Source organism: Pseudorca crassidens, chromosome 7 (assembly GCF_039906515.1).
Source record: "Pseudorca crassidens isolate mPseCra1 chromosome 7, mPseCra1.hap1, whole genome shotgun sequence".
NCBI lineage: Eukaryota > Metazoa > Chordata > Mammalia > Artiodactyla > Delphinidae > Pseudorca > Pseudorca crassidens.
In genome coordinates, this window is record NC_090302.1 from 47,606,306 (window position 1) to 47,625,453 (window position 19,148).

General features: G+C 36.3%; 1 protein-coding gene across 1 annotated transcript in view; it reads right to left on the minus strand.

The window, feature by feature from the left end:
• Window positions 1-19,148, minus strand: part of C7H9orf85 (chromosome 7 C9orf85 homolog) — a 64,570-nt gene that overhangs the window by 34,491 nt on the left and 10,931 nt on the right. The window contains exon 2 of the mRNA XM_067744171.1: window positions 1,503-1,609. Within this exon, the coding sequence (XP_067600272.1) occupies window positions 1,503-1,609 (107 nt within the window). The remainder of the gene's footprint in view (window positions 1-1,502; window positions 1,610-19,148) is intronic.

Here is a 19,148-nt window from a genome sequence, read left to right on the forward strand (position 1 = left end):
CTTGGGCTTCCCTGGTGGCGCAGTGGTTGAGAGTCCGCCTGCCGATGCAGGGGACACAGGTTCGTGCCCCAGTCCGGGAAGATCCCACATGCCGCGGAGTGGCTGGGCCCATGAGCCATGGCTGCTAGGCCTGCGCACCCGGAGCCTGTGCTCCGCAACGGGAGAGGCCACAACAGTGAGAGGCCCGCGTACCGCAAAAAAAAAAAAAAAAAAAGAAGCATCTTAAGCAAACTAAAATGCCCAAACATTCAAAGCTATTAAAATTCTCAAATAAACAAATTACCCCATAGCTTGAGTTAAAGATCCACAAAAAAGCTGACATAATTTTTCAATAGAAATAAACAGCAAAGGTTATATCATATTTATTTATTATTATTATTATTTTTGTGTGTGTGTGTGGTACACGGGCCTCTCACTGCCGTGGCCTCTCCCGTTGTGGAACACAGGCTCCAGACGCGCAGGCTCAGCGGCCATGGCTCACGGGCCCAGCAGCTCCACGGCATGTGGGATCTTCCCGGATCGGGGCACGAACCCGCGTCCCCTGCATCGGCAGGCGGACTCTCAACCACTGCGCCACCAGGGAAGCCCCATATTTATTATTTAGACTGACTTCCAAACTTTAATTAAAATTTCCTCCCAAAAAGGAAGAGGGAATACATTTAAGGAAGTTGCTACTACTGAATAGCTAAAAGTAAAATAAAGCAACAATGAACAAATGTATTCTAAATAGCTACTATATAGACTACCAAATTAAAACTCATAATTGTAAAAATAATATTGTACATATTAATGCTAATTTTTATATGTAAAATAATCAGTTTTCTCTTTTAGGCAGCAATTACCCTCCAATATGGCCCTTACTCAGCTGAGCCAAAGGATGTAAGGGAGCTGCACCAGGATGTACATAAAGCTGATAAAACAGAATGCCAAAATTACAGAGGAAGGGTAAAGGACAGAGAGGTGAGAAACAAAGTCCAGTGTCTCTTCATGTAGACCCAAAACTTCAAAGGAATGAAATTATAAATTATCAATCTAGTGATTTATTTATGATACTCAATCTAAGGCATTTCAGTAATCTTCATGGGTCAAATTAAAAGGTCAGACCCTTTTTAAGACCCCCTTTGGTAAAAAATATTATTTAATTTAGTAAATTAAATAGTAAACATTATTATCTCATCAGTGGGAGATAGAATTTTGCAAAACAAACTTTCCCTTCTCTGTCTTAAGCCTAGTCTCATTTTATGAACAAGATGCTATAAAAATGGTGCATTATTTATTTAGGGGAGAATGGGGAGAAGGGAATGGTGAATCCACCCTTTCAATCTATTTGCCTTCACAAGCTAGGATTCAGCATGTAAGATGAAATTCTATTCTGCAGGGAATGGAAATTTTTTCTCTATTCACCTTAATATTTATCTGGACACGATTTTGAAAATCAGGGAATGAAGTCATATACTATGATACTGATAGTACTGGTGAGGTAATTAAGAAACTTAACTTACCATTTTTTAGGCTTTGATAAGGGTTTGTACTTGCTGTATTTTACACGCCACTCAAGAACTTCTTTACAACGCTGACATACTCCATCATGAAGTTTTGCATTAATTTTCTTAAAAAGAAACAGAAAAACAAATTGAGAATTTCACTTGTGAGCCAGCATTACAAACCCCAAAAGGTACATGAGAAATTTAAGGTTTTTTTAATTTTAATTTTATTTATTTATTTTTATAAATTTATTTACTTTTGGCCGCGTTGGATCTTTGTTGCTACGCGACCTTTCTCTAGTTGCAGTAAGTGGGGGCTACTCCTTGTTGTGGTGCACGGGCTTCTCATTGCGGTGGCTACTCTCGTTGCAGAGCACGGACTTTAGGCGTGTGGGCTTCAGCAGCTGTGGCACGTGGGCTCAGTAGTTGCAGCTTGCGGGCTCTAGAGCACAGCCTCAGTAGTTGTGGAGCGCGGGCTTAGCTGCTTCATGGCATGTGGGATCTTCCCAGACCAAGGCTCAAACCCATGTACCCTGCATTGGCAGGCGGATTCTTAACCACTGTGCCACTAGGGAAGGCCTAAGTGTTTTTTTAAATAGCAACCTAACTTCAACCTGGGTTAACATTTTATGGTATACTATGTATTTCGATGTACATTATCAATTTGGCTCTTTACAAAGGCAAAGATCCTTAACTGGCTGTAGCTCAGAATCATCTAGGGAGCTTTTTAATTTCCTGGAAGGAGTATTTTAAGCACATTCCCATTGATTCTGATGCATATTTATTTTACAACTCAAACTGTATAGTTAAGATATATGCATGTACTGTATGTACATTATGTACATACAGTATAATGTACTGTACATACAGTATAATGTACTGTATGTACATTATATCTCAAAAACAGGTAGTAATAAAAAAGAAAGTCTAATTCATATTTTAAGACTACTGTTTTGACAATTCAAATCTTACCACTGAGAAATGAGAAATTAAACTGAGAAATTAGACAGTCCTGAATTGTCAGTCTGCAGGGGACAGCAGAGACTAAGAAACTTGAGAAAGGAGAGCCAGGGAGAAGCAGCTGGAAGCAAGAAGGTATTTAATTATTCAATTTAAACCTTTTGTATTCTCATGTAAAGATGTCTTAGAAAAGTTACCTTGCTAACCTGGTTTCTTCAAAACAGAAAATAAATATGTGCATGTGACTGTGGTAGAAAAGGGGCTTTATGAAGAAAATAAACATTTTTATTATAATATTAGTCTCAAAATGTGTTGCGAAATGAGGAAGGAAAATTTTTAAATGTGTCATGTGTTCTCACGACAGCTTTATATTTTATAACACATCTATTTGACTCAGGACCTAGACTATATATTTTCACTAAGTACTCTGGGAATTCTCTAACTTACTTTGGTTGTGGAAGCCTGGTCTTTGCCTATTGTTGGAATAATGAAGAAAGGACATTTTAAGTTCGCTTCCTTTGTTTCCTTTTTTAATTTCTCAAAAGGAGAAAAAAAAGCATCCCAAAAGATGCAGATTCTTTGGAAGGTTATTTGATACTGAGTTAAAATCACAATATTTAGAAATCATCTGAAAGAAAACAAAACTTCTAAACAGCATTTGATATTCTTTAAAGTTCTAAACAAGAAGGTAAGATAATGACAAAACGTTTATTCAAAGAGATATTTCAAGGGTATTTTCAAAAACCATAAATTAAGCTGTGAATACATTATGAGTGAATTTAACGCTGTGGTGAAAAACATATTCTATTACTTATGAATTGTGTGTGGGGATTCTTTTCTTCCTGACCTAGAAGGAGAGTCCCTGGGAAGATAAATTCTGCATGCCACTATATTCCCTCTTTTCTGTGGTCCACTGACTGTTGCCAGAAAGAAGGAAGTCTGTGCCTAACACCAGACTCCTCTTCTTATCAACCTTGGCACTTAGTTATTGCATACAGGGCTTGCTAAGAAATACCCAGAACTAAGGTTCACATTTCATCTTTGATTCTCACTGCCCTCTGTTGCCTAGAATATCTTACCGAAAGCATTGCTTATATCTTCCTAACTCTAACAACAATAGAAACAAACTAATGACTTGATCTATGATTATAATATGAATGTGATATAAACTTTCAAATTAGAATGTTCTTAGAATGCACACCATTTTGTTACCTGCAATTTTATTATATACAACACACGCTACTTGTTAACTAGGAAGGATTATTTGGTTTCTTGCTTGTTTCTGTTCCAATTTCCGACCATTTCATCTTGATTTACAAAGCTGTGCATAGTTTGGAAACTGGTTTCTTTAGGGTGGATCGAGAGTAGAACAAAACAGGTCTTTGTGGGAACTTGTCCTGTATGTGATGTGTGAAGCAGTATAAATGGAGACGTTGTACAGCATCCACATGACCAGCAGGCACTACTACAAAATTAAACTTTGATTTTCATGCGTTAAGAAATGAATGAGAAAAGAAATGAATGAATGAGAATGAACAGTACTTTCACTTAAAAATAATTGCAGAAAGAAAACAGTGTACCTTGCTTTACTGTCTTTTGGCAAACTAGAAAAAGTGAATTCCAGACAACTGAGCAAAGAAAGCCAAATCCTAGTTCTAGGAATCACTCTGCCTGGAGCAAAGGAGATGGCAATCTTACCTTACACCTATGTTTACAACTAACCCTGTTTTGGCAGTTAATTTTGGCATGTCCCTCATGGTAGAAGATAATAGGTTATTTAAGGTTAAGATTTAAGCATGTTCAAATATAAAATCAAAACTTAGTTTTATAAGTACAAAACCCTTTAAAGATCATTTAGTTTAACAAGCTACTATCCAGATATCTAAAGGAAAAAAATCATCAGTGGAAGATTCCACTGGACTTAAGAATCTTAGCTAAAAAAAGAAAACCTTCTTTATCAATGAATACTTCTTTTAAAAATTAGAATAGACTTAAGATGTATCAGAAGACACTCCTACTTCACACACATAGTCTTAAAAACTGTCTAAGCCATTATTAATTCATACAACACATTTTATAGTAAATGCTGTTATCCCTGTTAAACGTTGTTATCCCACAATGCATCAGTGGTAAAATAACACAGCAATCCCCAAAAGAAAACTGGGTGAGGACTACAACCCCAAGAAGGCAGCAAGAGCAAATTGTAAATATAACATCTGTATCAATATGCTGATGCTGAAAAATATTTTATAAAATATAAAGTATCATTTAACAGAAGGAAGGCACTACTATGTTGGGGGGCAAGAATCTGAATAACATTCAAGAGCAACTAATATAATCTTTCGTTAGGATTTTCTGCACATCAAAATTCTTTCAGAAATGCTAAAGGTAAAACAATGGCATATTTTACTTCCCTTCATTAATGGAAAAAAAAAATCAAATTCTCAAGAAAAATGCCAATTCTAATGGCAGCTTAATTTCCATGGAATGGAATGGAATGGCCTTGTTCTCTCCCCTGCCTTACCAAAATAAGGTATTTGCTGCCAATATAGCTACAAGTGTTATTTCAGAAAATAGGAATTTTATATTTTAACTATATTTAAAAGTATATATTTTTAAATTTTCTAGTAACACTCCTTTATTCTAAATTTGGTTAGAGGATAAAGGATCTCTGAATTTAGGAGTAAGATATTATATGACTAATAATAATAATGTGAAAATCTGTATTTTAGGTTGTGACTTTCAAATCATAAACTGTATTATTTTAAATCCTTTTAATATGGCTAGAACATTGTTGGGCATAAAGTGTCTTATAAAATAAATACAACCAAAAATAGATGAGGGAGTCAGATTGAGGGAATAATGAGAGTTGGTAGCGAAAATTACAAAGCAGTCAGGAGTACAGCTGGGAAGTGCACTTGCTAGAAATCGGCCACAAGTGAGATGTGAGTTTTCTAGCAGTCAAAAAAACATGAGCTCTGCTCACCTACCTGATTCAATGTTTGTAACATGCCAAAAATCCAGTTTCTCAGAAGCAGCACAACTATTCTTGTCATTGAAATCCAAAGTTTCATTTTCCCAAAAAGGACACCATATAATACAGTAAACAATGCTCTCAAAAACATCCTTACAGGGCTTCCCTGGTGGCGCAGTGGTTGAGAGTCTGCCTGCCAATGCAGGGGACGCAGGTTCGTGCCCCGGTCCGGGAAGATCCCACATGCCGCGGAGCTGCTGGGCCCGTGAGCCATGGCCGCTGAGCCTGCGCGTCTGGAGCCTGTGCTCCGCAACGGGAGAGGCCACAGCAGTGAGAGGCCCGTGTACGGCAAAAAAAAAAAAAAAAAAAAAAAAATCCTTATAATTCAAAGTATTTCACAGAGCTGTTTTCTACCCTAGTTCTCAAAGTAGGCCGGTGTTATAGCACGCCAAACACAATGTAGTAAAAAAGTTATTTTCGGGTGTGCAAAGTAGATACAGAGGCCTGATATTCATAAGATCTATAGAAATGCACTGCAAATCATAAGGCCATCTTCAATAAATACTTTCTCCCAAATGAGTTCTAAAAACATTCACCTCTATTACGAAAAATTCAAACATGCAGAAAAAAGTTAAAACAATAATACTAACGCATAGCCATATACACTATCTAGAGACAACTGTTAACATTTTATGTGTGTGTACACTTAAAATAAGTTGCAAACATCGAGACAATTCACCTGTCAATCATACATATCCTGGAAATAGACTTTCTCCTACTTAACCACAATACCATTACCACACCTCAGAAAAATGAAAAATAATTCTCTAATATCATTGAATGTAGCCCGTCTACACTGAAATGTCCTCAACTGCTGCCCTGCCCCCCCAAATCAGTATTCAAGTTGTTCGTTATCTCTCTTTTGATCTAGAAGGGTTTTCCTCTTTTACCCTCTATTACACTGATTTTTTTTCAATTATTTTTAAAAAAATTTTTATTGGAGTATTGTTGATTTACAATGTTGTGTTAATTTCAGGTATACAGCAAAGTGAATCAGTTATACATGTACACTGATGTTTTTGAAAATACCAGGCAAGTTGTCTTTGAGAATATTCCACATTCTGTATGTGTAAGATTGTTTTCTCTTGGTGTAATTTAACTCATTGCTTTATGTCCTATAGTTTTGCAAGGTGCAAGTTAGGTTTAAAGACTTGATTAGACCCAGGTTTAAGATTTTTTTGACAAGAACAGTTCATTTGTGCTGCTGCTATGTACTCCATATTACTCCAAGTCAGGAGGCACAAGATGTCCAGTTCTCACCTAGTCAGTGATGAGAAATTTGACTGATCACTTGGTTAAGGTAGTGACTGTCCAGATCAAATTACAAAGATTAGCAATAATGTATAGGGGTCATGTCAATATGCTGTTCCACAATAACATTTCGCTTCATGGTTTTAGCATCCATTCAAGGTTCTTTGTCTGAATCAATCATTTTAAATGCTAACTCTATAATTCTTTCTACATTAATTTTTTTTAAAAAAAGGTTGACAGCTTAAGTCAGTTTTGAGGTATAATACATATAGAGTAAAATTCACCCAATTTAGGTGTATAGTTCCGTGAATCTGACAATCAAAATATAGAACATTTCCATCCTTCTAAAAAGTTCCCTCATGCCCCTTTGTTGTCAACCCCCAGACAACACTAATTTTCAGTCTGCTCTTATAGTGTTGCCTTTTCCAGAATGTCATATAAATGAAATGATCAAGTATATAACTATTTGAGGAGCTCATTCCTTTTTATTGGTGAATGGTATTCCATTGCATAGATGTGCTATAATGTTTATTCATTCACCATTTGAAGGACTTTTTTTTTTTTTTTTTTTTGCGGTACGCGGGCCTCTCACTGTTGTGGCTTCTCCCGCTGTGGAGCACAGGCTCCTGACACGCAGGCTCAGCGGCCATGGCTCACGGGCCCAGCCGCTCCGTGATATGTGGGATCTTCCCGGTCCGGGGCACGAACCCGTGTCCCCTGTATCGGCAGGCGGACTCTCAACCACTGCGCCACCAGGGAAGCCCTTGAAGGACATTTTGAGTTGCTTCTAGTTTGGGGTGCTAATGAATATTTACATACAAATTTCTGTGTGGAAATGTTTTTATTTCTCTTGATTTACTATTTAAGAATGGTATCGTTGGGTTGTATGATAATTTTATGCTTAACTTTCTAAGAAACTAACAATTTTTCAAAGTGGCTATACCATTTTGCATTTCCACTAGCCATGCATGAAGATCCAGTTTTTCCACATCCTTTCCAGTGCTTGAAATTGTAAATATTTTTTTTTATTTTAGCCATTTGAATAGGTGGATAGAGTTATCTATTTATGCTTTTAATTTGCATCTCCTTAATAACTGATAATGCTGAATATCTTTTCATGCACTTACACGCTATCATGTATTTTCTTTACTGAAGTGTCTGTTCAAATCTTTTGCCGTTTTTTTTTCTTTTAATTGTATTGTTTTGTTTGTTTTCTCATTATTTTGATGTGAGGTTCTGTATATATTCTAGATACCTGGCCTTTACTGATACATACTTTGCAAATATATACGCGCAGGCTCAGCAGCCATGGCTCACGGGCCCAGCCGCTCCATGGCATGTGGGATCTTCCCGGACCAGGGCACTAACCCGTGTCCCCTGCATCGACAGGTGGACTCTCAATCACTGCGCCACCAGGGAAGCCCCCAATCTGTGCTTTTATTTTCATTATCTTAACAGCGTTTTTCTAAGATAAAATCTTTTAAATTTCAAAGAACAATGTTTCGATTTTTTCTTTTACGGACTATGCTTTTAGTGTCAAATCTAAGAAGTCTTTGAAGAATCATGATTTTTACCTACGTTTTCTTCTGGAAGTTCAGTAATTTTAGGCCTTACATTTAGTCTATGATCTATTTTGAGCTCATTTTTGTACATGGTGCAAAATACTGGTAGGAGGTTCTTTTTAAATTATCTACGGGCGAGACTTCCTGGTGGTGCAGTGGTTAAGAATACGCCTGCCAATGCAGGGACCATAGGCTCGATCCCTGGTCCAGGAAAATCCCACATGCCGCAGAGCAACTAAGCCCGTGTGCCACAACTACTAAGCCTGTGCTCTAGAGCCCGCTAGCCACAACTACTGAAGCCCGTGCACCTAGAGCCCGTGCTCTGCAACAAGAGAAGCCACCGCAATGAGAAGCCCGCGCACCGCAAAGAGTAGCCCCCGCTCACCGCAACTAGAGAAAGCCCGTGCGCAGCAACGAAGACCCAATGCAGCCAAAAATAAGTAAATAAATAAATAAATTTATAAATTATCTATGGGCATCCAAGTTCTAGCATCACTGAATTGTGTTTGTATCTTTGTCAAAAGTTAAGTATGTGTGAGTCTATTTTGGACTCAATATTCCATCACATTAATCTGTGTCTACTCTTTCTTCAGTACCACCCTGTCTTGATTACTGGAGCTTTAAGGTCTTGAAGTCAGTACTGTGTCTCCTCCAAATTTGTTCTTTTTCAAAATTGCTTTGGCTATTCTAGTTCCTCTACTTTTCTGTATACATTTTAGGATCAATTTCTTAATTGTAACAAAAAAAGCCTGCTATGGACCTACTAGAGAATGGACTTGAGGACACGGGGAGGGGGAAGGGTAAGCTGGGACAAAGTGAGAGAGTGGCATGGACATATATACATTACGAAACATAAAATAGATAGCTAGTGGGAAGCAGCCTCATAGCACAGGGAGATCAGCTCAGTGCTTTGTGACCGCCTGGAGGGGTGGGATAGGGAGGGTGGGAGGGAAGGAGATGCAAGAGGGAAGAGATATGGGGACATATGTATATGTATAACTGATTCACTTTGTTATAAAGTAGAAACTGACATACCATTGTAAAGCAATTATACTATAATAAAGATGTTAAAAAAATTTTTTTTAAAAAGCCTGCTATGATTGCAATTAGGATTATATTGAAACCATAAATAAATTTGAGGGAGAATTGACATCTTAACAATTCTGACTATTCCAATCCATCACCATTGCATTCCTGGGATAAACCTCATTTGTCTGAGGTATATTATCCTTCTTATTGGTGAATACAATATGCTAATATTTCACTGAAGATTTTTGTGTTTATGTTCAAAGAGGGATATTGGTCCATAGTTGTTTGTTCATTTTTTGTTGTTGTTGTTGTTGTTTTTTGCGTTACGCGGGCCTCTCACTGCTGTGGCCTCCCCCATTGCTGAGCACAGGCTCCAGACGCGCAGGCTCAGCGGCCACGGCTCAAGGGCCCAGCCGCTCCGCTGCACGTGGGATCTTCCCGGACCGGGGCACGAACCCGCGTCCTCTGCATCAGCAGGCGAACTCTCAACCACTGCGCCACCAGGGAAGCCCTGTTCATTTGTTTTAATAACGTCTCTGGTTTTGGTGTTTAGTTCAGCTGCTAGAGGATTCATATAAAAGGGTTAAAAGGACTTAAAATAGAAGTAAAGATTTTATATATCTTAGAAGAACACTAGAATATTAAAAGTCTTGTAGAATAAGCTCAAGTCCTTATTTTTAAACGTTTAAAAGTACATTTATATGTTAAAAGTGTTTTTTTGGTTACAAACCAAGAAAAAGTTTATCCTAACTAGATGGAGTTCAATTTCTTATAGCTAGCCTTTGGTTTATCATATTATATAACACTTTAGGAAATCAAATTTATCACTCAATAAATATGTACAGGGAAGGGGAAAAAACAGAGTTCAAGCTTCACGTAGAAATCTCTTTTGTATTCTGTCCAGTAGTCTGTAAATTTTGTTCATCTCCTACCACCTCATTTGGTTTTACAACTAGTTCTTTCCTTTTAATGCTTTTTTTCCCCACTGTGTATTAACAATGGTATACTATATTGTATAATTTTCTTATGACAAGAATTTATTACTTTTGTAAATGAAAAATAACTTTACTGATCAATTTTATAGATTTAAAACAATATGAGCACTTATATATAAATATTCACATTGTAGAAATTTTTATAAAAATACAGATAAAGAGAAAAAGACAAGTCTTATCACTCAGAGATTCTATACTTTCCAGCATTTCAAGCATATATATTTATAGAAATTTGCACTTTTTAATGTATGCATTGCTTTATAACTTATCAATTTTTTTCATAAGAGTATATATACTTTTAAAACATGTTTTCATTGGCTGTATTTTATTCTCTCAGAGTAATACTTTCATTTACTTAACCTATTCTCTTGAGAGTTTGCTTGTTTCCAACTTCTGACTGAATACGTATATTTTTAAATGTACTATGTTATAAATATCAGAAAACTTTTAATGAACATGCAAATTCTCATTTACACAAAACAAGTTCTTATCTCATTTCAACAAAAGAGTAAAAATAACAGGAATTTTATCAGAGGTAAAAACTCGTAGTAAAGAATAACTGTCCCTTTCTTAAATCAAGTACATAATTATTTGGACATTAAAGCAAATGTTTCCTAATATTGTCTATAAAAATTTGCTTTGTTTTTTTTATCCTGGCAGTTAAAAAGTTAAAAAGAATAGAAGACATTGCCACTTTCCTTTTCAAAAAGGGAATTAAAAATCATTCTTGCTGGGAATTCCCTGGCGGTCCAGTGGTTAGGACTCGGCTCTTTCACTGCCAAGGGCCCAGGTTCAATCCCTGGTCAAGGAACTAAGATCCCGCAAGCCTCTCAGGACAGCCCCCCCCCCAAAAAAAAGCATTCTTGCTATAATCAACAATACCACAATTACTATAGATAGGACACCACTATTACATGATCCAGAATATTAATACTGATTCTAGTCTCTTAAAACTTTAAAATGTACAAACTCTTTTTTAATGTAATAAGAAGTAATAGTCTGAATGTCTATTACTCTCAGAAATACCTTATTTGGATAAGTTACTGAGTCTTACTATTTTTATGTATTTTATTATTTCACAAAATGAGCTAGTTATATAAATAGACCAGAAATACTTTTGAAGTGAGTTCTCCTAATAAAATTGGTTTTATTGTCATTTAAGGATAAATAGAAGACCAAAGTTACTATACGCTTACTTCTTTTTAGGAAACTACATTGGTTTAATGTAGCTAATTAGAGATTAGCTCTCAACATTCGTAAGCAAAATATTACCTTAGTGTTCTAAAATACTTGACATACATATATATATACATCAAATACATAACCATTTCAGTTACCAATATTTGATTTTTCACTATATAAAATTCTAATTAAAAGATACCTACGGCATAAAATGAGGTATCTTTCTACTGTAAGTTAAAATAATTAATTTTACTCCCTGAAGTCTAGTCCATCTTCCTCTCATTCACTCTGTATTCATCTTAAGTCCTTAAAACACCAATACCAAGCAGAGGAAAGTGAAAATATATACTAGAAATACTCAAAATTCTCCTCTTGTTCAACATATTTACAATACTAGCTTTTCTAGTCACGAAATAATATTGGATTCCCTCTCCCACTTTTTTTTTTTTACTACTGAAATGTTTAACAAATGACATCTGCAAAAATAAACAATTGCATTTTCATCCAAAGACTGAATATAAAATGAGTTCTGATCATCCTAAACAGAGGACTATTCTCTCAAAAAGTGGGTAGAGCTATTGTCAGTTGCAATTATACAGAGAGGGTCTATGTACAAACTACCTACTGATTTATTTCAGCAGCCATGCAAACTACTCAGATTTTCACTGACAAGCTGAATGCAGACAGACACTTAAAAGAAGCCACACCTGCCTACAGGCAGAAACATGCTGTTGCAATATTTTCTGGCAGTAGCAAAACCTATTAAGAAAGCAATTTTTTTTTCCAAAGTATATTTCACTCATTTACTTTTAAGGAAAAATTAAAATAAATTGGCGCTGTAAATTTTAACAAGCAAATTATTTCTGAAGGATTCTAACAACCAAATCACTGCACTGATAAACCAATCACATCTTTAAAAGGTGTGGTCAGTTGGAACAAAGAGCACTCTGGTATGAAGATTTTTAATTCTCTCCATCTTGTTCTAAAAGGAACAGTTCAGGAGGACATGTTATGAATGTTAAAAAATATTTCCATAGAAGGACCCAAAATGCAATGCTAAGAACAAAGTATAAGCAGAACATAGAATAATCTCCTGAGGACAAGAGAAATTTTGCCTTACAACAATTAAATCATTGGGAATTTAGTATTTTAAGATAATGTGCTTTCAATTATATTTAAGCCATCTTCATCATTAACTATGGGACGTTTTTAGTAAACAAATAACCCAAGAATAACTTCTCTAAGAGGAAATAGCATTATTGTCAGAGCAGTTTTACAGGAAGTAAGTTTTTTCTCCCTCAAAATTTTGCTGTAAATGGTCAAAATGTCAATGATTTTATCTAGGGATAATCTGTGTCGTTCCTGAAAAAAGACCCGCCTTACAATGTAGGATTGTACCCCAAACTCCATTTGCTCCTTCTTAAGATCCTTTGCTAATACCTCTTCCTCTGATTACCCCTTAAAATTATACATTCCTCAATATTTAGTCATCAACTCACTCACTCACCTGCCCACTCTCTCTCTGTCTTTTTCTCTCCTTCAACTTAGATGTCTACCAAGGAGGTGATACACTTTTCCTTAGAAAGAAAGTTGATTACTATAGTTGAAACACCACTGGTTAGTGTGAGAAGAAATAATAACAATAATGGTAATAATAATAATGACATTTATACAGTATAATCTTAAAAATCAATATTCACAGTTAATCATATCATTTCCTCATGACTATCTTAGGGATAAATAGTATTATTCCTATTTTACAGATGAAGGAACAAATCCAGACAGGTTTAACAATCTGCCTACAATCACACAACTACAAAGTCATACAACCAGGGCTCAAGAGCATGCTGACTCCAAATTCCATATTTTGCCCCACCATTCCATACTGTCTCTCTTTTAGAAACTAAATCTCAGGGCTTCCCTGGTGGCACAGTGGTTAAGAATCCGCCTACCAATGCAGGGGACACGGGTTCAAACCCTGGTCTGGGAAGATCCCACACGCCGCAGAGCAACTAGGCCCGTGTGCCACAACTACTGAGCCTGTGCTCTAGAGCCCACGAGCCACAACTACTGCGCCCACGTGCCGCATCTACTGAAGCCCCCGCACTCTAGAGCCCGTGCTCCACAACAAGAGAAGCCACCATAATGAGAGGCCCGCGCACCGCAACAGAGTAGCCCCTGCTCGCCACAACTAGAGAAAGCCTGCGTGCAGCAATGAAGACCCAACACAGCCAAAAATAATAAATAAATAAATTTAAAAGAAAAAGAAACTAAATCTCAGTCTGATTTCTAGTTTCCCCGTTGAAAGCATCATTACTTGGGAAGATGCACTTTGATTTCCAATCGAGTAACTTAGAGAAATCTTTGAAACATACAGTGTTTGTTGAAACGTACAGTGTTGTCCAGAATAACCTCAGAACTGACAGGAAAACCTATGTTAGAGACATAGGTCAAGAGTCCAGAAGAGCTATTACTTAAGAAGCTTTTCCAAAGTTTAATATCAAAAGATATCACCCCTAAATGTAATTAATCCTAGATTCTCAGTCTGTATGTCTAAAGTCCCTTAATTCAGACATGGTTCACAGTGGTATTGCACTGTATAGAAACCATCTGTTTTCTACTCTGACTTTCTCATGGTCAGGAAAAATAGAATTTATAGAAATAGTTTATGGCCTTTATTCCTATTCCTGGAATTTAGGCCAAATCTAAACACTCTGAAAGCTGGGGAATTACTTCTTCACTCTTCCCTATGTTTTAACCCTGCCTTAGTTAAAAGGTCAAACGTCAGACCAAATCTCAATTAGCTATGGAATCTAAGATTAGGAACATGCTAGGAAATCTGGGTAATTTCCAGATCAGTGATACTCAACCTTTGTTTCTCCCTCTACTGTTCACAACCCCATGTTACTCTCATCATCAAATACAGAAAATAGTACAACTTAATTAACAGGAGAGTTAATGAGTATTTGGGGGAAGCACAGGGAAGAGAGGTCCTGATACATTCTTTTCCAACAGAGGATGTCTCTCAAAACTAGAGGAGATAGAGCTAAATACATGTATTTCTAGCTTCTCGAGAAATCTTCTACTGTACTTATCATTTAACTCCCTGCTCGGTTGTTTACAGTTCTGGTCAATGTTCTTTTGCTTATGCAAGTCCTTGAGTGATTTCATATCTATGGGACATGTCTGTACTTTGATCAGGTGTCTAGACAAAGCATGCTTAGGGAAAGGTTATTTATTTACATGGTTTATTATAAAACAGGTCTTTTTGGTTTTCACTATAAAAATAATAGCAAACTAAATAATTTTTATGTAAAAGACTGCTATCATAAATCTATAAACCACATGCCTAATCCTTTATAAAAATTCTCCCTGCTGCTATTCTTAGCCACATTCCTGTGGCTAGGGGCAGGCATAATTATCTTCATTTTGCAGATGAGAAACCTGAGGCTCAGAGAATTAAGAGATTTGCCTGAGGTCACACAATTAATCAGGACAGCAGAGGCAGAACCCATAAAAAGATGCCTTTTAGTTTAGGGCATTCTATTAAAGTTACAAGTAGAAAGTGTTCCCCTATAGCTTTCAAGGTTTTCTAAATAGTAAAGGAAAAAAGAAAAAAAGAAAAGCACAACATTTTGCAGAGTAAAATTCTGTCTATGTTTTTGTCCTATGTTTTGACTCAAATTCTAACACTGGTATGTTCATTGTTTTGCAAATAGGGCCAAACCTGCTGGCTTGTTCCTAAGGTAACCTAGCAGTATTATATGTTATTTGCTTAAAAGGCACAAAACAAAATTCGAAAGTTAGAAAAATTCATTTAAGAAAGAAAATATTACCTTTGCTAAGCAATGTTCTAAAAGAGGAGGATTTACTTTTCTACAATGTTCTTCACAGATTTTCAACACACTGACACCTAAAAAATAAAGTGTAAACTAAAGTAGTGAGCTACATAGGCCAACTATGTATAATCCAATTGGAATGCAAAAAGCCCTACTCAAGCAGCAATTGTGTAGTGTCATGAGGCAACACGTGTTTTTAAAAGCACTCATTAAAAGTTAGTCACAATTTGAGATCCTGTCCAACCAGTATGGTATGCCCCAAGTTAGTGATCTTAAGAGACAAACTATTGACCAACCATTGTTTAGCATGTATTAAACAAAAAAGAACAATGATATTCATTTCCTTCTAATAGCATATTTTAGGAATTTATGGATTTAACTCTTCCAAGCATAATAACTGGCAATGTCCACAAACCAAATGATTTTATCTTTTAAAATAAATCAGCATTGCATGTCATTTACTTGGGTACAGGTATACAAGGACAACTGCCACACTGAAGCTAGTTAATTTCTTCAAAGATAGTTGCCTTGTTCTGGTCACACTAATATATCATTAAGAATAGCCTGTATATGCTGACAATTGATTGAGGAGTCAAGTCACAAAAAATTAGGTTTGTGCCATGATTCGTTTAGTCTAGAGCGCAGTATTCACATGTGACTTACCTAACTTCAGTTGAGAGCATTTTCTCATTTTTAAAAAAGAAAGATATTTTTGATGACAAGAATATAAAAAAACTAAGGGATAAAATTAAGGTGTGTTCTGAAGTGAAGGATGCAAATCACCTGTAACAAAACGCTACTACATTTTATTTCCATAGTTTTTTTAAAATCTGAAGTTGTCCTATAGTTCTTATTTTATTCTCACATCATCCCTGTGTGGAAGGAAGAAAGTAGTATTGTTATTTATTGTTATTCTAATTTGTAGAGAATTGATATAACTTACCTATGGTTACAGAGAGTGACTCAGTAGCCATACAGGAAGGAATCTGAAGAGTCTACTCCTGCTTTGCCCTGACTCCAAGTTTAGGACTCCTTCCAACAGTCAAATTATAAAATGTATCACAGGTTAGAAGTAAGTACACCATGTACCGTGACCATCTCTCTGCTGTCTACAGGAACAATGCGAAAAAAGTACAAGCTAGTGTGTACTCAGTACTATGCTAGGCATCGCAAGGATTCAGAAGATTTACAATACACAGTTCTTTCCTCACAGTGCTTCACATCTAGTTGAGACAAAAGTAATGGGCATGAAGGAAATGTGAATAGTAAGCAATAGTATTGTTAAGAGTTAAAATAGTGTTTAAAACAATAGATTAACTGTTAGCTTCTTCAAACTGGGCTTTTGGAAGGATTTGGATTGAGGGGTAGGGGAGTCACTGGAGATTCAAGGCTGACTGGTAGCCTTGCAGATTTAAAAACTCTATTGTTTCATTCAGTCCCAACCCAATGGGACAAAGAGAGGGAGTTATCTCTCTCTACTACTCAATGACAAATTTGCAAAGGTGTCACAGAATGGGGAAGACATCTTATGTTTTCAAAGACCATTGTTAATCTTGTAAAATAAGTCCTCAAAAGGTTGCAGATCAAAGCCTAACGTGACACACGGGTTTAATTTAAAACAGCAGCAATTCATCTTCTTTCATACCTTCTTTGTACTTCTACCAGTCAAGTGTTAAAACCAGAAGTGGGATTTATCCACAAGTAGAAGCAGGAGAGACTATGTACAGATGATCACACAGCCCATATTTTTCGGCCTTTCCTGAAGGTGTCAATAAAATTTCTAGTTTGCTCTTACTTCTTGTACACTGGTCTTAACTCCCCAGCTATACTACAACACCATGAAGGCCAGAACAAGGTCTTATTTTCATCTCCTTATTGCTTAGCACAGACACTAAATAATGGGCACTTAGACTTTAAAACTTTAACGATGGGGACTTCCTGGTGGCGCAGTGGTTAATAATCCACCTGCCAATGCAGGAGACACGAGTTCGAGTTCTTCTCCGCGAAGATCCCGCATGCCGCGGAGCAACTAAGCCCGTGCGCCACAACTACTGAGCCTGCGCTCTAGGGCCTGCCAGCCACAGCTACTCAGCCGGCGTGCCGCAACTACTTAAGCCCGCGCGCCTAGAGCCTGTGCTCCGCAACAATAGAAGCCAACGCAGTGAGATGCCCACGCACTGCAACAAAGCTTAGCCCCTGCTTGCTGCAACCAGAGAAAGCGTGCGCGCAGCAATGAAGACCCAACACAGCCATAAATAAATAAATTTATATTAAATAATAATAATAATTGTAGGAAATGATTTTTTTTAAAAAAGAAGAAGAAGCCTTAGTAAAATTTGACTGATTTTTTCTTACTGGGTAGCAAAAAGTAGGCATTAATAAAGGTGTCTCTAGAGAATCCCTAAGATGAGTGTTAACTACCAAGATAAACCAGGATTTTTATTTAAATATACCAGGGAACAGCCAACGAAATCATCATATGAGGGTCAAAGAACCATCCATGGTTCAATAATAAGGAGTTTAAATTAGAGCAACAGCATCACATATGTAAAAGTAACCATAATATTCTTTCATATGGATGATAAATGACAACTTATCCCATATGACTATTCTAACTTTATTAAAAATTAGATCTAGCATTATGTCCTACAAGCATTCACATTTACAGGAAACATGATATCATATTACTATAATGTCTTGTGATAAGGGCTAATGATGGTATATAGAACATTCACAAATACAAGTATATACTATGATGTCAGGTATATTATTCAATTTGATGACTTCAGGAACATGAGTAATTTCAAAACAAACAAGTCAGCCACCTGGTAAGACAGGGCTGAGCATTTAGTAATATATAAATCTTTACAGAACAACAAAGCATTTAAAATAATCCCTAGTGTAGCTTGGTATTTCATATGCGTGTTGTAAACGGCCTTCAAAACCAGGTGCAATTAATATAAAGCTACAACAGAATTCTAATGCTGATGGGCCATCACTGAAAATTATTATACATGTATACTTCTATCACCTACAAGAAGAAATACTTCTTTGTTAATAACATATAACTCTGCCAAAGCAAAAACAAAAAAGAAAATGTGTCATACAACTCCGTTCCGTAAGGACAATTTGAATAATTACATTAACTTTAGAATATAAATCTAACTATTCCAGTTAGAAATGAACTTGATAAAATATCTAAGAAAATATGCACCATAAAGTTCTAAAAATGTAATTCAACCTCATAAGTAGATAAATTGGAAGACATTTAGGACTGAGGTTGAATCAACTCCAAAGCTAAAGGAAAGTTCAAATTTACTCTTGATAGTTTTAGAAGTCAAAAATCCTAAAGAGACCAAATCAATCACTTGGAAAATCAAATCACACCAATTTCTTTCATCCCAAAGAAGGATTATATCAAGTCGTGTTGTACATTTAAGCAGTTAAGATGATCCATCAGGATGCTTGCCTACATCCACTAATACTATTTCTGTAAAGAAAGGCTGGTCATCCAGGCACCTATAACTCTCTCTCCTTTGACTCCAAAAGCCGTGACTTTAAGGTTATTTAAAAATACTTCATATTCATCAAGATAATGGTTATTAGAGGAGAGAGTTGTGGTGAATAGGAGAGGTCAATGACATTCTCTTGATCTGAGTTGACTGGGTTCAGTTTGTGAAACTTCATTGAACTCTATTATGATTTTTGCACTTTCTATATGTTGTATGTTATACTTCAACAAAAGTTTAATAAATGAAAATGCTCCATATTTACCTTTTTTCACTTTTTAGAGTAGTTACTAGTCTGAGATT